The sequence below is a fragment of the Heliangelus exortis genome, chromosome 20, assembly GCF_036169615.1.
Source record: "Heliangelus exortis chromosome 20, bHelExo1.hap1, whole genome shotgun sequence".
NCBI lineage: Eukaryota > Metazoa > Chordata > Aves > Apodiformes > Trochilidae > Heliangelus > Heliangelus exortis.
The window spans coordinates 572,072-590,368 of record NC_092441.1 but is presented as its reverse complement, the minus strand read 5'-3'; the positions used below and the strand labels follow the sequence as shown (position 1 = coordinate 590,368).

Here is an 18,297-nt window from a genome sequence, read left to right as displayed (position 1 = left end):
GAGGTGATGGGACTGTCCAGGTTCTTTGCAGGGGACTGGACAGGGGGATGGTGGAGGCAGAGGACAGTGAACAGAGGGGAAGGGGATGGAGGGCAGCAGCCTTCCGGAGGCAGCACGTCCTCCCCAGAGGTGCAGGAGCTGGGCTAAGCATCAGGCTGTGCACCATCCTGGGGAGCTCCCCGCACCATCCCAGTCCACAAACTGTGCCTTAACCGGTGTCACCAGCACCTTCACCCCCTCCTCCTACCCGGAGCTGGCTATGGGCTGCGGGAACCCTGTGCTCCGGGAAACTGCGATTGAGGCCGTGGATTTCAGAGAAAGGAGCAGGGCGGGCAGAGTGGGGTGAAAGGGGGCTGTGGGGAGTGGAGCCCCCGGGGCAGGGGTGGGTGATGCCAATTCATTGTTTCTCGGGAAGCAGCTTTCAGGCGAAAGGTGCTTTGTCATGAGGGATCTCGCTGCAGCCGCCGCTCCCCGCCGGGGCTCGCAGGGCCTTCTCCTGCCAGGGCCTTAATTCTGCCCAGGGACTTAACGAGCTGCCACGGCTCTGAAAGCAAATAGCTCTGCAGTTTCCGCCTGCGGCTCCATCGGCGCCGTGTGGCTTCGCGGAGCTCCCGCCGGTGCAAGGCGGCTGTGCCGGGGTGCCGGTCCCCGGGGGACCTCCAAACTCCCTGCCACACGTTTTTTGCCCCGGGCATCTACACTTGGGGGTCTCCCCTTCCTGTCCCTCTCGTTTCATGTGGCCGGCCAGCACAGCATCCCCAGTGCTGCCGGGACAGAGGTCGGGTGAGGGCTTTGCTCCTTGTGCAGCCACTGAGTACCGTTTCTTGGCATCGCGGGTGTCACTGCGTCGCCATGGCAAGAGGGAGCAGAGGGCTTTGGTTTCCCTGCGTGGTGGGAGTGTGGCCGTGCTGGGGAGCGATGCGGTGGCAGACAGCTCCGTCATCAGCACCGCAACAGGCTGAGATGCCAAAGCTAAATGTCTTCAAATTAGCAGTAATTGCAGGCGAAATAGAGAGCATGTGGGGCGAGTGGAAGGAGGGTTCTATAAATATTATGATTTTTAAAGTTTGCCCTGGAGTCCTAGAGACTGTTTAAACGCTAATATCCTATCTGTGCATTTAAAAAGCTTTATAATGACAATTGAACAGGGGCTTCCAGAGTACCTCCTGCACTCCCCCTCTGCCCAACTGACCCGTGTTGCCTCTCCCGGTGGTGTCCCAGCCCTGGGCAGTGCTGTGCACCCCTCACACTTTCCCCTGCTTGGGGATGTGCTACCCACCCTCCCCACAGGGGGCCTCAACCTTGTTATCCCACCCCTCACACTGGGAGCTGCTGCTCCACTGCGTCCTGCCAGCCCAGCGTGCAGCTGTGCCAGCTCAGGAGTGGGGATGTTCTTAGGGACCCTTCATCAGACAGCAAGTCTGACCTCTCAGAGAATGAAGGGGCTGGGGAAAAATGGCATTTCACCTCCCCAGGTCTGCAGTATCTAATTTCTCTCCTCACCCTCCATCCCTTCCCTGTCACCCTCCATCCCTTCCCTGTCACCCTCCATCCTATTCTGGACCCTGTGCTGGCAGTAGCTCTGGTGCAGCCATTTTACCTGCCATGGCCCTGCCCACCCAGCCCACCAGCTCGAGGTGCTCGGCAGCATCTGTTCTGCCACGGTTCCGCTGCCTGCACGTTAATTCTCATTAAATCTAGGGAGCCTAATTGCCATTTCATGTAAATATTTTGTCAAGTGAGAGGGCTGCAGGATGGGCTGTGCTGACTGAAGGGCAGAATCCAGGCTCTCTTGCTGTGGTGGTGACAAACTCCTGCCTGCCTTGCCCTGCCCACCCGTGTCCCTGTGGGAGCTGCTGAGTGTACTGCAGTGAGCCCAGAGCTTGGCCATGACCATGCACCATTTGCTGGTGCTGGATGATGGGCAAACATCTCACGGGATGGCCTCAACTCAAGCTCTGTTTTGTGGAGAGCACCGAGGGTCCCAGCTCTCCCCGTGCTTGCTGATGAGCAGGGGAGGGATGGCACGAGGGGCAGAAGGACTTCCCCAGCCACTCTCCTGCTCCACACATCAGCAGCTCCAGCTGGATGTCAGAGCATCTCCAGGTGCCAGTCCCAACCCCCCACAGTGGGCAAGGGAAGTTTCCATGAGGTGCTGCTTTTCCTGAGATCCCATTAAACTTTCATGTGCTTTCACTGCAATTCTGCTCCCCTCCTGCCTGCCACAGCTGCTGTCCCAGATACTTGCTGCATGTTGGTCACCTCACCAGGTGAGGTCATTCTGTGGTTGTTGGTGACATTGCTGCCCCTGCTTTGGGACCTGTGACCTTATGGGTGCTATGGCAGGCAGGGAGATGGCAGCAGGGGCAGAGGCAGGATCTGGGGCTGCAGCAGCAGCAGTGAGGGTCCTGGGAGAGTGCAGGGGGTTTGTGTATAATCTCTGGCATCTTTGGGAGTTCAGAGCTGGGGGAGGCTCCAGTGATCCCTCAAGAGCCATTGGAAGAGGAGGAAGTTTAACTGGGTGCATAGCAGGCTCAGGGAGCTGGGGCATCCTCCCTAACTTCAGTTTGTGCTGGTGCTGGGTGCTCTGTGCCAGTAGGCCCCACGGATGAGGGACCTCTCTGGAGAGTCACTAGCATGTGGTGGTCTTGTCTATCACCTCTGTTGGTCCCTTCTTGCTGTGCTGGTCTGCTCTGGGTCACTGCCACCAAGCCAGTGGGGCAGCTGGGACCTACCCCTCACTTCACGCAACTCAGCTCTGGCAGTGCCTTCATCTAATTGCTTTATGTCTATGACTAACTACTAATGAGCATTTAATTAATGAATGCTGTGGCTCAGAGGCATTCTGGACTAGATGGGAGGAGAGGACTTGGTGGATGCCTGGGTGCTGTGGGGCTGCAAGTCTGATCCCAAGGAAGGTAGGAGCACCCAGCTTCTCCAGTCCCCATGGCTGCTCCTTGGTCTGGCCCATGCTGGGGGATGCCACAGCTAAACACCAGGCATTTGCAGCCCACCTGTGGTTTTATTTCATGCCCTGTTGGAGCATCCCTGGTGGATCTGTGGGCTGTTGTGTCATTGCTCTCTTCTGGGAGAGGATGTGGGTTGGGGTCCCAGAGAGGACCCCAGGCTCTGGGATTCCCACTGCATCCCACAAGGGGTGGGAGCTGGACGAGGCATCCAGTAGCTCTGGGCCAGAGTCTGGCCAAGCTCTGGGCACACCTCAGAGCACTGATTTCTCTCAGATACAGTTCCCAAATGGTGGAGGTGAGCGTGCCTGGGAGGGCAGCTGAGCATGTGGCAGCAGCCCTGGCATCTCCCTGGGAGCTGGAGTTTCCAGTGCTGCACCGGCTGCCTTGGGCACCTCCTGGCAGGGCTCTGCTGCTGGGCCAGCTCCTGGTCATGCATGGCAGGTACATCCCAGCTGCCTGGGAACATCCCGAAGGCTCCCTCAGCTGTTCAGGGCGTTCACAGCCATTGGTAATCCCAGCCCAGGCTCTAGTGCTTCACTGGGGTCTGGACCAGCAGCCAAGGCTGCTCCTGTCCTGGTGCCATGTTGTTTTCCCTTTTCCAGAAAGCAAAACCAAGGAGCCCCCAATTTTATTTATTTCATTTAAAATATATAAAAAATGAAAATAGTGCTGATTTGAAGGAAAGCCAGCCCCATCCTGTGCATGGCAGCGCATCGCCAACCCAGCCCCGAAGGGCAGAGAGAAAGATGTGCTCAGAACTGCAGCCCTGTGCAACTTCTGCCTTTGATCATATATCTTACATGTGCCCTTTGCTTTCCCTCGTCTGATATTTATTAGGTTTAATTTTACTGGGACGCGGCTGTAAGTGAGACAGATGGAACGGGGTCTGTGCGCCTGGTGAACACATCTTAATTAAACAGATAAATAAACTTTCATTCCAGGAGACTTCAGTTTCGGAGGGGTTCCTCTGTAGCTATGGCCCCACAGGGCTGGGCAGCCCTGGCCAGGGCTTCTTTGGCCTGGGTGCCATGGGGCTGCCCTGGTGCCACCATTGGTGCCATCAGCCAGGGCTGCAACATGGTGTCACAGCTGGGAGCAGCAAGGTGAGGGAGATCAGCTGTGGGTGGCCAGGGACATGTTCCCCACCCTGGAGCTCGCTAGTGGGTTGGCACGGCCCAGCTGTGCTGGCGTCCCATGGGGGCTCCCTGCTGCTGTGGGGACACCGCTGCAGCCAGGCAGCTGGTGGTGATGGCTGGAGGAAAGGAGGAGACTCAAATGCTCCTCAGTGCCCAGAGTCATGCCCAGTTCCCCAGTGTCGAGGTATTTATCCAGGTCCTACTGCTGATGGTGGTGCAGAGGGTCTGCTCTGGTGGGGCTGGGGTCTCTGCCCAGCATGTCACTCTGTGTGCATGTCACTCCTGTCCTGCAGGAGAGCAGCATCTCTCCGTCCCTGTGGCTGAAGCCAGCCTGGACCTTCCCGTGACGTGGGCTGCTGGCTCAGGGCAGTGCCAGGGCTCGCGGTGCTGCCACCAGCCAGCAGCGCCTTTGAGTCACCCTGCCCGGAGCCAGGCTCCAGCTGGGGGAGGACGGGCACATTACCTCATCCTGGAACCAGCTCCTGCCTCACGTGGTTTGCTTGGTTGGGCACAGCAAGCCCAGAGCATTGGGCCATGCCCTTCCCTGCTCACCTGAGAGCAGTGCAGGGGGTGTGGTGGAGCCAGACTGCTCAGGGACCATGGAGATGCCCAGGGTGTCCCCCACCCTGGGTCGGGATGCAGTGCAGTGCTCAGGTGCATGTGGGTGCCTGGTGGGGACCTCTCCTCTCCTAGAGCTGCCCAAGGGGCTGTGGGGGGACATGCTTGTCCCCCAGCTCTTGCAAAGCTACCCCATATCCTGCCCCAAAGACATGGAGCTTATGGCATTGGGGCCAAGGGAATCCCTGGACAGAGGAGGCTGGAGGTGAGCGAGGATTGCAGGGTGCAGTCCCTCAGTGCTCAGAATAGGACACTGCATCATCCCTGCTGAACCCTCAGGAGATGGAGAGTGAGCAGTTGCAGTGGGACACAGAGGATGCTCTTGTAGCAGATGTTGCTGACGGACTCTTTCTGATCTGGGTACTGTGGGGCAATGGCAGTGAGGACCCTGTCCCCCCACTGTCCCCTTCCCAATTTCACACCTTGTGGTCCCTTTGGAGCGTGGTCTCCAGAGCAGGAGGACCCTGTTGGGGGCTGGCACCCCCTTAGTTCCTAACTTGTCCAGGATGGCTTTTCCCAGAGCTGTTTATTCCCACCAGGTTTGCCTGGTGGCTCCGGGCCGTCCCTGCCACACGCCGCTGCTGTTAAGTATCTGCAGCAGCAACAGGAACCGCTGCGAGTGTACCAGGACACTGCAGCATGTCGCTATGTCTGGGGATACTGTGGAAAATCCCAGCCTCAGAGTAGGGCTGTTCGTGTGCTGGAGGCTCCGGCAGAGACGGAGCATCAGCAGCTGCTGGCACAGCCCTGCCTTTGTGCATCATATTTGGCCAAGATGGAAACTGAACTGAGCCCAGGTTTTGTTTCCCATGTACCCAAGCACAACGCCAGCCCAGCTGCTCCATTGCTGGCCACGGCAGGGACCCCCATGCCAGCACCAAGCTCTGTGGCACCCAAGGGTGCTGGGGCTGCCATGAGGTGGGACCAGGAACCCAAGTGAGCACACATGTGCCCACACCGGCAGTCCCTGGCAGGCACTGTCACACAGCCTATTGCCATGGCAGCTATGGCAGGGGTGTGAGCGGGGTTGATGTGTCACTCCAAAATACCAAAAAGCCTCTGGAGCTCTGCCAGGTCTGGCCTGCTCCTGCCGGGAGGTGCCCGGGATAGGGGGTCCCCATAATTCTGGGGAGCTTAAGGAAGTCGGTACCTGCAAGTAGGGTCCCTCCATGTCACCTTGGGGTGCCAGGTTCTCCTCACCCCTCTCTACCAAGGGGGCAAGCAGGCAGGTAGGGGGCTTATAGGGTCCCAGGAGCTTGCACGCCTTCACGCTTTGAGGCTGGGGTAGTGCAGGCAGCAGCCAGACTGCGGCCGTGGCTTCTCTGGCCAGGAAGGCGGGGGGCTCCCGTCCCCTCTTCCCGTAGTGTGGGTGCGGGGCTGCCGGGGCCATGTGTGCTGCGGGGCTGCAGGCGTGAGCAGGTATGTGCCTCTCCGGGGAGGCGGAGCTGGGGCTGCTGCATGGCTCCCTGCCCGTCCCTGCCTGCGTGTCCCCGAGGAGAGCGTGGAGCGTGTACACGTGTCCGGCTCTGCGTGCCAGGGGACCCCCGGTGCCGCCCGCCGAGGCGCTGCCATCGCGGGGGCTGCTCGGCCCCGGGGTGCCCGTGGTGTATCACCGAAACTCCCGGTAAGACCCTTCTTCCCTTGAGAGCCAGTGCCGGGAAGGCGTGATGGTTCTGCCCTGCTGGGCCCCCTCCATCCTGCCCGCTCAGCCCCCTCCATCCTGGCGGGGGCTGCGGCGGGGCTGCCGGGGCGGGGGAAGCCATCTGCGAGCGGCGGTGGCGGAGGGGTTAAGTGCGGGATCAGCTGTTCTCATGTCATTACGGATTCTCTTCATTTTATACAGAGCTCTGTTTGATGTCTGAATGCACAGGGGACTCCCCCTCCTCCTCCAACTCCCACCCCTTTTATTTCGCTCCCTCGCCCTCTCTCCCTTCCTCCTCCCCTTCCTTTCTCTCGCTCCCGCTCTGGCTCACACACACCCTTTGCAGACCGGGCGCTTAGTGCCTAATGGCACCGAAGTGACGGGGCGAGCGCTGCTCCAGCGCGCTGGGCCCCCGCCGATGAACCCCTCCTAATAGCGCCGAGGGGTCGGGAGGGACGGCGAGGAGGGGAGAGCCCGAGGGGCCGGCCGGGAAGAGAAGGATAGCGGTGTGCGGAAGAGGACGGACCCGCGAGCAGCTTCACGGCTACCTGTCGACACATGCTGTGCTCCATGGCTAACTCGGGCTGCCTCCTTGTCTCCAACTCAGGCATGCTTCCTCACTCTCTCCCCTGTCCTCCAGCCTTCCTCTACCTCCAACAGGTAAGTCATCCTCTCCGGGGGATTTTTTTTTTTTTTTTTTTTTTTTTTTTTTTTTTTTTGCTTCCCGGTTCACACGTGTTTCTGGCCGGTTCGCTCCCGGTGGAGGGTCGGAGCTTAACCACTTCCTCCCCGGATGCCGGGTTTCTCTGGCACCAGCGAGCTGTGTCCTCGGCCGCGATGTTTTTGGGGTGTCTCCGGTTTCCCTGCGAGGCGTCCGGGATCGCGGCGGGGCTGAGGCGCGGGCAGTGCGGCAGGCAAGGGCTCCAGCTCCTTCCCTGCCTCGGCGCTGCTGCCGCCCGGCAGAGGCGGTCATGGATGCTGGGATAAAGGAATGAGGCTCCTGCCTGGCCCCAGCAGCCTGCGGGGAGAGGGAAAGGTGATGAGCTGATGCATGCACACACGTGTGCGTGTATGTGTGCGCATGTGCTGTCACATCATGCGTGTCTGCAGCCGGGCCGCGGGGTCGAGTGCGCCGGGTTTGTCTCGCTGTCTGTAGGCAGGTGCTGCAGAGGGACTGGCAGTGGGGAGGAAGTGGCAGGTCTGGGGGAGCCCCAGGACCAGGCAGCCTGGCCAGAGGGTCTCTGGGCCATCACTTTGGTCCTTAACTTCTGTCCAGGGCGTGCTGCCCCGCGGGTGCCCTCGGGTCCTGCACTGGACCCAGCGCCGGATTTCCAGGCTCGTCGTTCTGGGGGAAGCACAGCTCGGGAGAGACAGGCAGCATTTTCTTCAAAAGCCTCCTTGCTGCGTCGGAAATCCCATCTTCCAGCCAGGCGAACTGCTCCATTTGTGCTTTCAGGAGTTTAAAAATTCATAGCATCCTCACTGTGCTCGGTGTGGCCTGCACGGCTCTCCCGGCAGCCGAGGACGGGCGGAAACCCCCATGGCCCGGCGGGGAAGGGCTGTGAGCCACTCAGTCCTTCGGGATGTCTGTAGCCCATGTCCCAGCAGGGTTGTGGCCGTGGTGGCGGAGGGGACAGCCAGGCCCAGGGTTGCTCCGACCGGCATGTTGGGTTGGGAGCTGGCACTGCCGAGGCTGCCGCTGGTTATACAAGTGCAGCCACGGCGTGTGCATGGGGCCGGGGCTCAGGCGGGGGCTGCTGCAGAGGCTGGCCCCAACGGGTGCATGATTTATTGCACCCTCCTGCAGGCAGAGGCTGGGGGGAGCCGGGATGGGCTGGATTTTGGTCTCAACTTCCCTTGGCATGTCTGACACAGAGCAGAAACCATCCCCAAGCCCCTTAACCAGTCCCCGGGAGATTTGCTGTCCCTCTGGAGCAACCGCAGGGATGCTCTGGACTAACACAGGGCCCGGAGCTTCTGCTGTGTGTGGGGGCCATCCTGGGAGATGCCTTCTCCAGCCAGAATCCCCTCGTCTTTTGGGGTTCCCTTGTCCCCACGAAGGGTTCAGCAGTACCGCTTGCGCTGCAAAGCTCTCCGTCAAAGCCCAGCCATGGTGCTGGTTCCCAGGGCTGTGGCTGGAGGCAGCGCCGTGGGCAGGAGTGGGCTGCCTGCTGCCGGCACCCGGCCGGGCTGTGCACCAGCAGAGTTTGTGGGCCCTGGGCAGGAGAAGCTTTTCCCCTGCATCTCCCTGCACCCAGCAGTTCTTGGTTCCCCCTCACCCTGTTTGTTTTAATTTGGCCATCGTGTTTAGTGTCTCTCCCTCCCTGCTCTCCCAGAAGCCTCCTGCTCCTTGGCAGCACGTCTGGGCTCACCAGCCAGGAAGAAAGGTTTTATTAAGGGATTTGGAGTTGGATTTTCACCCAGCTAATGAGCGCAATGGAGGCCAACATCTCCATCCTCTTCCCAAGTCTTGTCCCTTGCTGAGGTTCTGCACCCAGCGCTTGGGGACAGGGTGTTCCCAGCGCCTGTTGTGACAAGGCATCCAGCTGAGGGGTGTCACTGGCAGCTGTCACGTGAGGAAGGGTCCCAGGGCACATGCTGCACCAGGCCCCTCATCTTGCCGAGAGGAGAGATGGGCCTGCCTGCTGTGTGGTGCTCAAGCCCTGAATTTCTGCTGGATGTTGGACATGCACACCCTCAGCATGCTGGTGCTGGAGAACTCAGGAAGGGATGTTGCCTCCACTCATCCTGGAGCTTACCTTGGGCTAGCCAGCTTCTCTCACCGTGGGGGCCTCAGTTCAGACCCCCCAGGTTATGGCTCCCTGCCCACAGGGTGTGTATGCACAGGGAGGCAGGTCTGTGCATAGACCTGGGGTGGGCACATGATGGGCCCTACAGCTGCAAGGCTCCTCCAGCACCAGGACACACGTCCCGCTGCAGCTGGGGGCCAAGATCTGGGGAACCATTGACTCTGTGCACAGTACCTGGCCTTACCCTCCCCCAGGCAAATGCTCTCCCTGCAGGGACCTGGTTGGCATTTGCTGTATTTGCTCCCCAGACATTTGCTGGTGCCTCATGGCTCCCCAGCCACAATTTTCCACAGGACCAGAATGGGAAGAAATGGCCACAGAAATGAAGTTGTCTGCAAAACTTCCATTAACTTAGTGCCAGGGAGGATCTAGCTGCCCAGGGTCTCTGGCATTGCAAGGGGCTCAGCCAGATCTTGGCTGCAGGAGCCATGGTTCATGGTGCTCCACATGGTGCATCCATCACCCCCCAGCCCTGCTGTGTGCTAGGGTAGCAGCAGGGGCTGTAGGTTGAGCACCAGGAGGGTGGGTGGGCAGAGCAGCTGGTGAGGCAGGCACTGCGTCCTTCAGTGGGCCTTACTGGTAAGGTTCAGCTCATGCTCAGCAAGGACCTGGGCACAGAGGGGACTCTGGTGGCTGTGGTTTGTTAACAGAGGAATCTAACACTGCTTAAGAGGTGTCTCTGCTGTAATTACAAAGGAGCAGCCAATGTCTCCAGGACAAGGCACAGTGCTGAGCTGGGATGGACCCAGGCTCTGTGCTGGAGCAGGTGCAGACCCCAGCACAGGCAGCACTGTGCCTGTGGGGATGGACATGGCATAGGGGATGTGTAGGTGCACTGGGACTGCTGTAGAGCTGCCCCCTCAGCATCACTCAGTGGGGCATCCTGGTGCCCAGTGCCACACGTGGTAGAGGAAGCTTTTCCAGGCAGTCACCGGACCACCAGGAAACAACCTCTGCAAAAGGCTGCTTGGAAAATTCCTTTCCAAAAGGAGTGCTGCCAAGTTTAGCATATTATATTTTTAGGGAGTAAGTCTATTCCAAACCATGTTGTAGTGTGTTGCAGCAGCGGGTTCATTTCAGACCCGGCTTCTCCCCCAGCTCACACGTTGTGTGGATGCGAGACCCGGCACCACGGCTCCAGCTCCAGCCGAGTGCCCACACTGCAGCAGCCACCGCGCTTGCACCATGGAGGACAGGCTTCAGGGCACAAAAAACCCCCACATTTTCCTTTTTTTTTTTTTTCCTTAATATATTGAAAACACTGACATTAATTTTATCTTTGCAAAGCTGGTTTTCCCACAATAGCTGTAATTTAGGCCTACACTGCCTGGTGAAGTTCTTTTTATAGGTATATTCCTATTTTAGTACTATAGTGATGGGTGAATGAGTAGATTAAATTAGATTTAGTATCTATCATTCTTTAAAGCATTACAGGCAGCCGGTGGAGGGGTACAGTTTAACAAAGAAGGAAAGCTAATTAGGAAAGTGGGCACAGGCTGCCCACAGCATCTTCCCCGGCTCTGGCTGCCCCCTGCCCACAGCCAGCCATGCCCAGGGCCCAGCATGAAATGGGAAAGTGCATTTGAAACTGGATTTTCCAGCTCCAGGATTTGTAGCCAGGCTACAGAGGATGCTGGAGCCAAACACCCTGGGCTCCTCACTTCTCTGGGCATCTGCAGAGTCATGGTGGTGACTTGGCTCCCCACGGGGCCAGAGCTGCTGCTAGCTCCTGCCCCGGCTCTGGGTGGGACTCGAGTGCCTGGGTGTGAGCTGTGCTGCCCCATCCTCAGAGCTGGTGTCTGTCAAACACTGGGGTTCAGCAGCAGAGCTGTCAAGCAGCGGTGGTGTCATGGGGCATCACAGCCCCTCCAGAAAAAGCATCAGCCCCTTTGGTGCAGGTGGTGTCAGCAAGCAGGTGCAGGGCTGGGAAAGTGCCAGCACTGGGGAACACCATGAAAGGTGCCTTGGCATGGGAGGGAACCAGATGTCTGAGGAAGGAGCTGGGACAGAGCAGAGGGGGCTCCAGGCTGTGGAAAGCTGTGGATTCAACATCCCTGCTGTGGCTGTGGCTGCCAGGCACAGCCCCTGCCCCAGCCAGCAGGGCCATGCTGGCTGACGGGCTGCAGGATGATGGCAACCACTGGTGGCCCCATGGCAGGGGGACACGGCAGGTCTGGCTGCATCCCTGCTCTGGCAGATGCGTGGGGACTGGTGTGGGGCCAGCTCAGCCCCTACTGAGGGGCCAGAGGAGCAGCCCCCAACCTGGGGGCCTCCTCTGTCCCCCCGGCTGCACCCGTTCAGTGTCTCCCTGCCACAGCACCAGCCATAGCCTTCAAATAGCTCTTGTATAAAATCAAAAATGGGGAGAGAAGAGCAGGAGCAGGCGACAGTGGCAGCTTATTTGTGAACTGCATTGTGTGGGGAGCTCTTAATTAGAGCTAATTAGACTAATTAACTTGCAAATGAGAAATTCATCTTTTTTCTTCTTTTCTTTTACAAGAAAAAAATAAAAAAGATGAATAACAAGATAAATATTGGGGCTAATTACTGTGTACCTGCTGCAGAGCCCTACCAGCTTGCAGGATGCCCTCTCCTGACCAGTGTGCCTGCCTGATGCATTGTGCTGTGGTGTGGCATCCCTGTCCTGGTGTTCTCATACTGGCAGAGGGAGCACCCACCATCCTCTGTGTGTGTCCCAGTGCCTAGCCAGGATTTGGTGTGTGTCAGTTAGCTGGTGGGAGCAGTGGCCTGCAGGGCATGGGCCTTCTCCAGGACCCAGCAACCAAAGGCCCAATGCCATCCTGGTCATGGGTTCTGGCTGCTGTCACAGAGGGCATGGCACCATCACTGTACCATCACAGAGCACCATCCCCACCAATCCCACTCTGTCCCACCCTGGGACCAGAGCTGGGGAGGTTCCCTCTGAAGCATCGTGTGGTCCCAGCTCTTTTCCAGATTTTCCCTCCCGGTGTCTCTGGTTTCCCCCTCGCTCTGCTGCCGCAACACCCCAGGGGTTTGTTAGCACAACTTGGTTCAAATGTCTGATTAGTCTTTAGGAGATCTAGGGGTCAATTTTCCACAGCTCCTTCCTCTCCATTTAACTAATTTAACTACGCGATTGTTACAAATTTCATTTTATTATAGCCCTGCTTCTCAGTCCAATTGAATTACCAAAATCTCATTTTCTCAGAAGTGCTGAATATGTAATTAGAGGAAAAATTATGCTCCTGACTGCCTATTAGAGAGGGCTGCGTGCAGGAGCTCATTGGGGTGCACACGCGTGTCCGTGGGTCCCTGAGCGCCCACGCCAGCCAGCGTGAGCATGCGCAGGAGCCAACCAGCACCACGTGTGGCTGTGCCAGCACTCCAGTGACATGGGACAGGGGGACGTGGGTGGGCTCCCGGGGACCGGGGTCTGGGCTGGTGCTGGTAGGCGAGGCGTGAGGCTGGTGGACATGGCTGTTGATCCCTGTCCCTCAAGCTGCCTCAATCCAGCTGCTGGTAGCTCTGGCAGTGCCACACAAGTGCCATGGCTGCCAGGGAGCCAATGGGGACAGCTGGTGGGGTAACACTGGTCCCCAGGCAGGCACAGCCTCTAGGCAGGTGCCAGGGACTCAGGAGGAGCAGGTGGTTCAGGGGATACTGCTGAAGACTTGGTTCCTCCCCAGCTATCCCCGACCCTAGGGTTGTGTCTCACGTGCTCACCTGTCCCTGACCCTTTGGGGGTCACTGGGGACCAAGCAGTGCTGGGAATCCCGGCTAACACCATGTATGCCAGGTCTGTCTTGCTCCGGTGTGTCTGTAAGGGCTATGACAGGGGGTGGCCTGGCTACTGCCCTGCAGCAGCATCCGACTGGGTCTGGGAGCAGCTGCGGGTGAGCCCCGGCACCGCCGGGCCCTGCTCGGGAGGGAGGAGAGCACCGCTCGTCCCGGAGCGGAGATCCTCCCCTCGCTGTGGGCCTGATCCTGTCACATCTCCGGCGCTGACGCAGCCCGGTCCCTCCCCAGTGCAACAGCACCGGCACCTGCGAGATGTCAGCGCCAGGGATGGGATGTGGGGGGGCTGTGGGGTGGCTGGGAGCACCCCCAGCACCCCTGTCTCGCCTCGGTTACACAACATTATCATTTCATAATACTCTGAAATATACATGAAGTTGGCTGAATGCAGATGAAATTGCACCATTTACTTCATGAATATTTCATGCAGCCTCAGCTCCGAAGTTTCCGGCTGGCGGAGCCAGGGGCAGGGACCGGACCCTGCTGCCCTCCAGACCGCGTCCCCTCCTGCGGGATATCGCATGGCTACCGCCTCCTTCCTCCAGCCCTGTCCGTGCCCTGTCCGTGGGAGCCGGGCTGTGCCTGTGCGGGCTGAGGGGCAGTCGGCCCCTTACTCAGGAGGCTGCTCCCCTCTTGCAGGGTCCTGGTGCAGGGCAGGGGGGACAGGAGGCCCCAGGACAGCGTGTGGCAGCCCGGAAAAATAGTGTTTTTTCCATGGCAGCAGGTGGCCCTGCCTGCCCCCTGCTCCTCCTCCTCTCTCGCTGTCGCTCCTGCCTGGCCTGTCCAGCTCTGTGCCATGTATCCCGCAGAAGCACCCATTATCCGGCTGTCCCCCTCCTTCAGGAGGACACGGAGCACAGTGGCTGCCACCTCCAGCCGCCGCAACTCCTTCCATGCTTCCTCCCAGGGGGAATATCCGTGATGGTTCCCGGTGTGGAGAGGGAAGCAGGGACCCACCACCATCTCCCTCCAGCCCCCGCGGCCAGCAGGGCTTGTCCCTTCCGGGGACAGGGACATCCCCAGCCCCGCTGGGACACCTCTCTGACACCGCAGCCGAGGGCTCTGCGGCTGGTGCCTGCCCGGGGCCGGGCGCACTGCTTGGTATGGACGGCGCCGCGTTTGGGTAATGAAATATTCACAGGTCACTGATTCCTTGAGAAATGACGGGGATCAGTCAATTCCTTTTCAGGGAGTAATTTTCTTCCCCTCCGTGGCCTCTGTTGCATGTTGACAGTCATTAGCATGAGCGAGTGGTCAGATCGAAGCGGGGATGTCGTGGCTGTCACGCAGATGAGCTGCACTGGGCACAGCCTCGTGGTAGCCCACGGTGACAGCATAGCCGCGTGGCCCTGGGTGCCTGGGGGACACATGGGGTCGTGTGAGGACCCTCCAGCTGCCACTGGGTCATTTGCTGAGCGTCTTGGTAGCTGCTGTGGGTGCTGTGCTGGTGTAGATACCCCCACCCCAAGCTGTACCCCTTGGCAGGCTGCTGGCTCCCGGTGGAGGCAGTGGGACAGATGCAGGCACTGGGGACCAGAACTGGGCCAGCTAGCCAGGGCTGCCAGTGGATCCACATTGCTTTTGCTTCCTGGACTGCTGGCTCCTCTGGGCTCACTGTCCTTGGGGCTCCCTTCTCACATCCCCTGTTATGAGATGGCTTTTGGAGGCAACTCTGGGCACAGAGGGTTGGTGGCCAGAGGGGAGGGGAGCAGCCTCCAGGCAGGCTGGGTGTATATCACCACCATGTGTGCTGGCTCTGGTTGAGTGTGGACATGGCTCACTGCTGGCTTTGCAGGGCCACCATGGGCCCACCACGCTGTCCATTCATGGCCAGAGGAGGGTGACAGCAGGCGAGTTGCTCATGAGCAGTCAATAAATCAGGGCACTCTACACTTTCACACCCTGATCATGGGTAAGGAGTGCTGGCACATTGCAGGGTGCCCACGGCCACTAGGTGCCCTCTCAGGAGTGCAGGTGCTCTGCTCTTGGCTAATTGCTCAGACACATCCTCTGAGGTCAGGGGCTCCCGGTGCATTATTTTCTTAAAAAAGGAGCAAATGTTAAAAATGGCGTCGTCAGCCCCGAGCTGACAGGCGCAATCACCAAAGTGCGGCGTCGGCAGGAACCGGCCCCACGCGCTAAATGACTTGAAAGGAAATGGCCTGGATTGTGCTGAGGAGGCAGAGTGCGGTGGGGAGAAAGCAAGTGGAGCAAACAAAAAAAGCTTCATTAATTAAAGAAACTCGTTAATGAGGGACATTTAATCAGCTAAAGATGATATCCACCCCCTGCCTGCTGTGGCAGCCGCTGCACAGGGCTGGTGGCACTGGGCTGAGCCACGGGTGCGGTAGGGGACACCATGCAGGCGACACTGTGCAGGGGACCTTGGCGTCCCACCAGTTCTGCCCTGCAGGGCTGGGCTCAAGGAGTGACATCCTGCAGCCAAGGAGACTGAGCCAGTCTCGGAGGACTCTCCTGGCCCTGGGGGCTTCCCGTGCCCCTCGGTGCAGTGCTCTGCCAAGGAGCCAGGAGGCAGCGGGACACCCGCCAGCCTGCGGGACACAGCAGCCTGTGCTGCGCACCCCAGTGCTGCTTTTCCCCATCCCAGCCCCTCAGCTGCTGTCCCTGAGGCCATAGTGATTTGGCACAGGGCCGTGCTGCAGCCCTGCTGGTTTCCCACTCAAGCAGCAAGGGTAGTAGGGTGCTTCTCATGCCCCCTGTGCTGTGTTCAGTACTGCCAGCTTTGCTCTGCTCTCAGTCTCAGACACTGCTCTAATCTTTCTCGTTTACTAAATGAGGGCCATGGGCCATTAATTATCAGAATTTCTTTTAATGTGAGTGAGAAAGTGGCCCTACAATGAGCTGTGCAGGATCATACCCTGTGTACTGGGAGGCCTGTGGAGTGTGTGTCCAAGGGATGTCTCTTGGAGACCCCTATCCCCAGCACCCAAAGACCAGCACCCTGCCATGACTCCCACAGCACTCCAACCTGGGAGCTGCCTCCCCCGGCGTACTGGGGTGGGTCCCTAGGACCTCCCAGGCACTTGGCACAGGGAGGGACAAAGGAAAGGGATTGCTATGGAGCCAGGGACACAGAAACCCTCCTAGGAGGAGCAGAGGGTCCAGGCTGCCCAGGGTGCCTACGGATGGGGCTCCTCCTGTGCAGCCGGCAGCCAGGGCAGATGCCAGCAGCATGGGGGGCAGAGCCCAGCAGCAGCCATTTCCCTATGATGCCAACAAGCATCTTGCAGACAAACCTGCCTCTATCCCCAGCCCAGAGCCCTCACCCCTGGCAGCCCCCATCCCTGCCCAGGGTGAACAGACAGTACTGGTGGGAGGGAGGTTCTGGGCACCATAGATCTGCACCTCTGCAGCACCAGCAGCCCCAGCGACAGCCAGCAGCAAAACCAGGGAACCTAATGATCCCTGAATGAAATAATACGTGGGCTGACAAGCACTCCAACAGCCCTAATTAATAACTGATATGAACATGGCTGTCGGGACGGGCTGGCAAGGAGCCAGCGGGTCTCAAGACCTGGGCAGGTGGATAGTCCCTGCCCTAACATCCATCTGCATCCCCCACCCACTGGAGTGTCCTTCCCAGGCAGCACTGCCCATCCCTGGTGTGACAGTGGCTGATCCTGCCTATGGTGACAGCGAGGACGGGTGTCCAGTGCAGGTGCTGGGATCCGGGATGCAGGCAGAGAGGGCCAGGAACATGACCGCAGTGACCTTCGGTGTCTGCCCAACCCAGGCACCAGGTCCAGTTTGCACTTGCAACACAAGCAGGAGCACTGACCCGGCTGCCTGGTTCAGCCCAGTTCAGACGGGACCCCTTGTCCCGCAGCATCAGCAGCACCGGCCTGCACTGCCGGGTGTGTCTGGTGAGTCCCCAAGCATCTGAGTCAGCAGGGACGGTGCTGGTGAGGCTGCCCATGACTTGCAGATCTATAGCAGGATTATTCACACCAGGTACTCCTGTGGTCCCCACTGTGCCCCAGGCGTGGCTCCGCTGCCTCCTGACAGCCCTGCCAGCTGGGGGATGGTGGCCAGCGGTGCAGCCCCCCCTCCCATCCCTCTGCATCATAAATCGGCCGCACACACAATTAAGGAGCTTGTCTCCACGGGCTGAGCCACAGATGTATTTCATGGGCAAGAGGCGGCCACGGGGGGGTTGTAAAGCATCCAAGGGGCTGCTGGTGGGGGCTGCTGCTGTGCACTGTGGTGGGTGTCTGTGTGCCGTGGTGGGTGCAGCACACACGCATGCAAGGTGGGAGAGCTGTGAGGATGGGCAGGGGGTGGTGGGCGGGCAGGGGAGGGGTGGGTTGGCAGCCCCATGCTGCTCCCCCCCCACCCCTGCCCCTGGTGCAGGTGCAGCTCTCACCTTGTTTGACCGGGGCAGCCAGGCCAGCTGCGTTAGAGCAAAGGGAATAAATATTTAGCAGTTAATTGATCCCTGTCTGGTATTGGCCAAGGGGCCATCAACATCCTTCCTCTCCCTGGCTACTCCTCCCTGCCTCCCCAGCCACCCTCCTCTTCGCTGCCACTGGGAGACCAGGTTTGCTGCTGGTGGGGGCTGATGCCGTGCAGACCCCCTGGAGAAATGCTGACAGCCTGGCTTGGCTTCGCCCCACATGGGGTCCAGAGGCTGCCCCAGTTTCCTTTCCTGCAGTATGGCTGATGTGCAAGGGGGGGCTCTGTCCCCCAGCTGCCCCAGTCCCAGTGCAGGCAGCACCTTGAGGTAGGAGAAGATGGGGCTTCAGTTGTGGGCGATGCAGCTGCAGCCCAGAGAGAGCAGGTCTGAGGTCTTGGGGGGACACCAAAGGCAGAGGCATGGTGGGGCTGGGGGCCCTGGATCTGGCTGCAGGGACCAGGGCCCCTCCGTGGGGCAGGTCGCAGCCCGGGCACCCTGGGGACATCGGTGGGTGAGTGGGACGGTGCCGCTGTCTTGGCAGGGTAACCAGGACGCCACGGCTCCGCCGGACGCGATGGCTCAGCCCTATCCCCCGGCCCAGTACCCCCCGCCCCCCCAGAACGGGATCCCCGCAGAGTACGCGCCGCCACACCCCCACCCCACGCAGGACTACTCGGGGCAAAGCACAGTACCGGAGCACGCCATGACCCTCTACACACCAGCACAGAACCACGCCGAGCAGCCAGGCACCGACGCCAGCACACAGTCCATAGCAGGGACGCAGACGGTACCGGTAAGGACCCCCGGGGTGCCCCCACCGTGGCTGCCAGCGCTTTCCCTTCCTCCCTCCCTCCCTCGCGGCCCCTCCCGTCATTTCTAATCACTTGTAATCTACCTGCTTGGCTGCCTTCCCACCAGATAGCTTCAATTA

General features: G+C 59.6%; 1 protein-coding gene across 19 annotated transcripts in view; it reads left to right on the top strand.

The window, feature by feature from the left end:
• RBFOX3 (RNA binding fox-1 homolog 3) overlaps positions 1 to 18,297 on the top strand; it is a 137,173-nt gene that overhangs the window by 110,731 nt on the left and 8,145 nt on the right. For 9 of the 19 annotated variants that reach the window (XM_071764613.1, XM_071764612.1, XM_071764618.1 and 6 more), the window contains 2 exons: positions 6,712 to 7,025; positions 17,908 to 18,159. In XM_071764613.1, coding sequence (XP_071620714.1) covers positions 6,924 to 7,025; positions 17,908 to 18,159 — 354 coding nt within the window. In that variant the 5' untranslated portion in view covers positions 6,712 to 6,923. Of the gene's footprint in view, positions 1 to 121; positions 7,026 to 17,907; positions 18,160 to 18,297 lie in introns of those variants that run through there. The other 10 variants (XM_071764620.1, XM_071764624.1, XM_071764623.1 and 7 more) reach the window with 3 other exon arrangements.